The sequence below is a fragment of the Manis javanica genome, chromosome 16, assembly GCF_040802235.1.
Source record: "Manis javanica isolate MJ-LG chromosome 16, MJ_LKY, whole genome shotgun sequence".
Taxonomy (NCBI): domain Eukaryota; kingdom Metazoa; phylum Chordata; class Mammalia; order Pholidota; family Manidae; genus Manis; species Manis javanica.
Window position 1 is genome coordinate 40,080,800 of NC_133171.1, and position 4,586 is coordinate 40,085,385.

Below are 4,586 nucleotides of genomic sequence, written 5' to 3' on the forward strand. Positions count from 1 at the left end.
ACAACTATTAGAATGATCAAAATCTGAAATACTACATCAAATTCTGGTGAGGATGTGGAGCAACAGAAATTCTATATTTCTGGTGGGATTGCAAAGTGGTATAGCTTCTTCGGAAGATGGTTTGAAGTTTCTTACAAAATTAAACATACCGTTATCACAATCCAGCAATTGTGCTTCTTGGTATTGCCAAAGGAGTTGAAAACTTGTATGTCCCGACCAAAACCTATATGTGGATGTTTATAGCAGCTTTATTCATTCTTTCCAAAACTTGGAAGCATCCAAGATGTCCTTCAGTAGGTGAGTGGGTAAATAAACTGTTGTATATCCAGACAAGAGAACATTAGTCAGTGCTAAAAAGAAACAAGCCATCAAACCATGAAAAGACATAGGAACTTAAATTCATATTACTAAGTGAAAGAAGTTATTCTGAAAAGGCTACATACTGTATAATTCCAAATATGTACTACTCTAGAAAAAACAAAACTATGAAAACAATTTAAAAAGTCAGTGGTTGCCAGAGGAGTGGAGGGATATGAATAGGCAGAGCCTAGAAGATTTTTAGGGTAGAGAAAATAACTCTGTGTGGTATCATAATGATTGCGATATGTCATACATTCACCCAAACCCATAGAATGTACAATAGCAAGAGCGAACTCTAATAGTCTATGGACTTGGGTGATTATGATGTGTCAATGTAGATTCATCCTTGGTCAAAAATGTACCATTCTGGTAGAAGGTATTAAATAATGTTGATAAAGTTATGCATTTATGGGGGCAGGTAATAATACATAGGAAATCTCTGTGCATTCCTCTCAATTAGAAAACTAAAACTGCTGTTAAAAAATAAAGTCTTGACAAGAAATAACAAGTGTTGGGGAGGATGAGGAGAAAAGGAAGCCCTTCTACACTGTTGGTGGGAATGTAAATTGGTATAGCCACTGTGGAAATCAGTATGGAGATTACTCAAAAAAACTAAGAATAGAAATACCACATGACCCAATAATCCCACTTCTAGGAATTTACCTAAAGAAAACAAAATCCCTGATTCAGAAAGATATACACCTCTATTGTTTATTGCCACATTATTTATTACCATAGCCAAGATATGGACGCAAACTAAGTGTCTATCAGAAGATGAATGGATAAAGATGTGATACATATACACAGTGGAATATTATTCAGCCATAAAAAAGAAAGAAATCCTGCCATTTACTACAACATGGATGGGCCTAGAGAGTATGCTAAGTGAAACAAGCAAGGTAGAGAGAGACAAGTACCACAGGATTTCACTTATTTGTGGAATCTACAAATAAAGAAAAACAAAACGAACAAAGTATCGGTGGACTCATAGACACTGAGAAGTGACTGGTAGTTACCATTGGGGGAAAGAGTTGGGGTGGGTGGATGGGAAGGATGAGGGTAACAAAAGAGCATAAAATTTCTCAATCATAAGTTGGTCACAGGGATGTTAGTACAGCATGGAGAATATAGTCAATCATTCTGTAACTGTGCTGACACATAGTAACTGTAATAGTTGGAGTGAGGTTTTAATAATATGGGTAACTGTTGAACCACTGTGTTGTACACTTGAAACTAGTATAAGATTGTATATCAACTATATTTCATAAAAAAGTCTTGAAAAATAAAAAAGAGCTCTTATGGATTCACTAATAATAGTTACGTGAATAACAAAGTATATGAACAATTAAGAAGTAGAAAAAACTGTTCAAAGCAAATAACAAAAGGCATAAAAATTAAAATTGCAATTGATACCATTTTATTTGGGGAAAAATTTACATACATTGTTAGGGGCAGTGTGTAAATTAAGAACCCTAGACTGTAATTCTTTCACAACTATTGTATATATATATACCATGTAAATATCACAATACAATACAAATTTGCTTATCATAATCCTAAAATATTAAAAGTTTGAACATGACCTTGTTGAAAGATTGAATAAATTGTCATATATAATTTCAAGGGAATGTTATGCAGCTCTAAAAGATCTTGAATCTTGTTTAGGAGAATAATATATGGCATAAAATTTAGTCATATTAATTTAAAATTTTCAGTTATATATGGAGATACATAATTTAATGTCTTATTTTTTGATATTTTCTAGATTTTTTAAAATGTACACATAGTACTTCTTGTAATCAGAAATAATGTGTTCTCAAGTAAGAAATCAGTAATTTCAGTTACTCTGCTTTTACTGTAGCTACATGTACCTTGGTGGATCCTGGCTAGTGCTCAAAATATTTGGTTGCTGTAAGAGAAACTGTGCTATACGTGAAAAGCAAATTGATATATGTTCCTCACCAAGTAAGATTTGCTGTACTGAGAGGTTCTATGAGGAAAAATAATCTTGAAAAGAAAGATGTACCTCTGATGAAAGAAGTCGTGTGTGTACCAGTGCAGAAAGGTATAAGAATATAATTAGAACCTCTGTAATAAATAAACACATAAGCCACAATTGGTACCTCCCTGTGTAGATGTTAATTACATATTCACTGGGATGAGGTTGGACCTTTCCTATTTTCTCTAAGCTAGAGGTTTTCATAGAGGCCTATCTGGTTCTAATTTCCTATCATATGGATACCATGTTTGCTTCTGATTGATCGTTCACCTAAACTTACACAATCGAACATTTCCCAACTTAACCATGACCTCATTAGAAATTTGATTCACTAGAATTAATACTCATAGGCTCATCACTTGTCTAAATATCATCACTACATTATTGATCTTAAGAAACAGGAATCCTAAGATGAATGCATGAACTACAACACAGCATGGAGATATTCATCGGCTATTCTCCCCTCACAGGTCCTGCTCATTCAAAAAGGCATACTGATTCAATACTACCTAATACTAATACTATCAAACTGGGTTTAAATGCAATCTGAACTTTGGCTAGAGAGTCTATGTCCGTAAAACATTACCGTGGCATTTTTTTTTCTTAGGTCAGAATAGAATGGAAAATATGTCAAGATCTGTTATTTCAGACTCAATATAAGTACCAGATAGCACAAATTGTCTCTGCTGTGTTAAAAGTTTGGGAAGAAACATGGAAACTGGAGTTTGTTTTTCAGCTAAAAACAGAGGAAAATCTACCCTTTATCAATATTCTACCAGGTTCCTGAACATATTTTCTAGTCATCATGTTCTTTAAAACTAACTTAACAACTGGCCCAAGAGTATTGCTTTTTTTTTTAAATTAGGATCTAGTGAACCTAGTGGAAATGTCTACCTTAAACATTTTGTACCATAAGGACAGCCATCATATAGCCACTGGGTATTTAAGTGATATGCACCCAAATAAAAAAAAAGTTTAATTCAAGTAGATTGAGCAAGTTAGAAGCAAGGAGGATAGCCAAAATCTGGCTGTGTGGGAAATGAACCCTGGGAAAATGAGAGAAGGAAACTGAGTTTTTGTGCATATTTATCACCAATGACAGATCCATGACCAGAATCCCCATTTCTCAATATCCTAATTGAGTTTATTAATCAAGGACAAAAAAAATGCCTTAAATGCTCAGTCTTAGAGCTCTAACCAAGGTATTGGCAGCATATCATGTACTTGGACTATATATTATATTGCACTGTGCTCTGGATTCTATAGATGCTTCTCTCCTCGACCCACAGCTATATTTCAAGTAAATTACAAGGATTTAGAAAGTATCATATCCTTTTCTTTTGTCACTCCTCAAAGCTTTAACAAGCTTGTAACTATACTCAAAATACTGGAAAATAATGAAACATTTATCCTAGACATTCCAACTTATTTCTTGTCTTCTTAAGCAGACATTTAATATTTAAAATTATGTGGTTTTGAATTTTATTTCAATACTTAACTGGAAAACACTGAGATTTCAGGAAGAAGGCATTTCTGGTTTTAATCCTAGAGGAGAATCATAGAATCAATTCTATTATTAATTCATCTAATCTTAAACAAGTTACGAAACTAGCTCTCAGTTTTTTCATCTATAAATAATATTATCATTAAATAAATTCAATAAAATTATTATCTATATTATTCACTCCTCCAAATGGAAATTTCCATCTTTATCCATTTATTTCCCATCTTTTAAGGTGGTCCTTATACACAATTCAGAGCAACACATTAAAATCTCCTATCTTTTCTTAATTTCTATCATTCTGATACTCTTAGGAGTCTTCTTGGGCATTATGGTTAAGAGTGTGTGTGATGAGAAATAATCATATTTTTTATGTATTTTGAAGGTAGAGCCAAAAGAATTGCTGAACACAGAAAATGAAATGACTTGCATCCTTGCATGCCAGAGATGATCTAAGACTTTTGTTTGGGTAATTGTAAAAATAGAGTTGGCATTAAATGAGTTGGGAAAACTGTGGAAGCTGTACATTTGGTGAGAGTATGCAAGTCAGGAGTTTAATTTGAACATGTTAGGTTTGATATTTAATTGTAAAGATCGAATAGGCAGTTGGCTACTTGTCTAAAGTTCAAGAGAAAGGGTACATGCTGGAGATAAAATACTTGGAATCATCAATGTCAAGATGGCGTTTAAAGTTGGGAGATTGAATGAGATTTCCTTGGGAATAAG

At 33.3% G+C, this 4,586-nt stretch overlaps 1 protein-coding gene across 1 annotated transcript; it reads left to right on the plus strand.

Moving 5' to 3' along the window:
- The first annotated feature begins 768 nt into the window (after positions 1–768).
- Positions 769–2,366, plus strand: DEFB114 (defensin beta 114). The gene is given in 3 exon segments (XM_017659431.2): positions 769–778; positions 2,222–2,257; positions 2,260–2,366. Coding segments are annotated over 3 exon segments (153 nt in total).
- Positions 2,367–4,586: the final 2,220 nt, after the last annotated feature.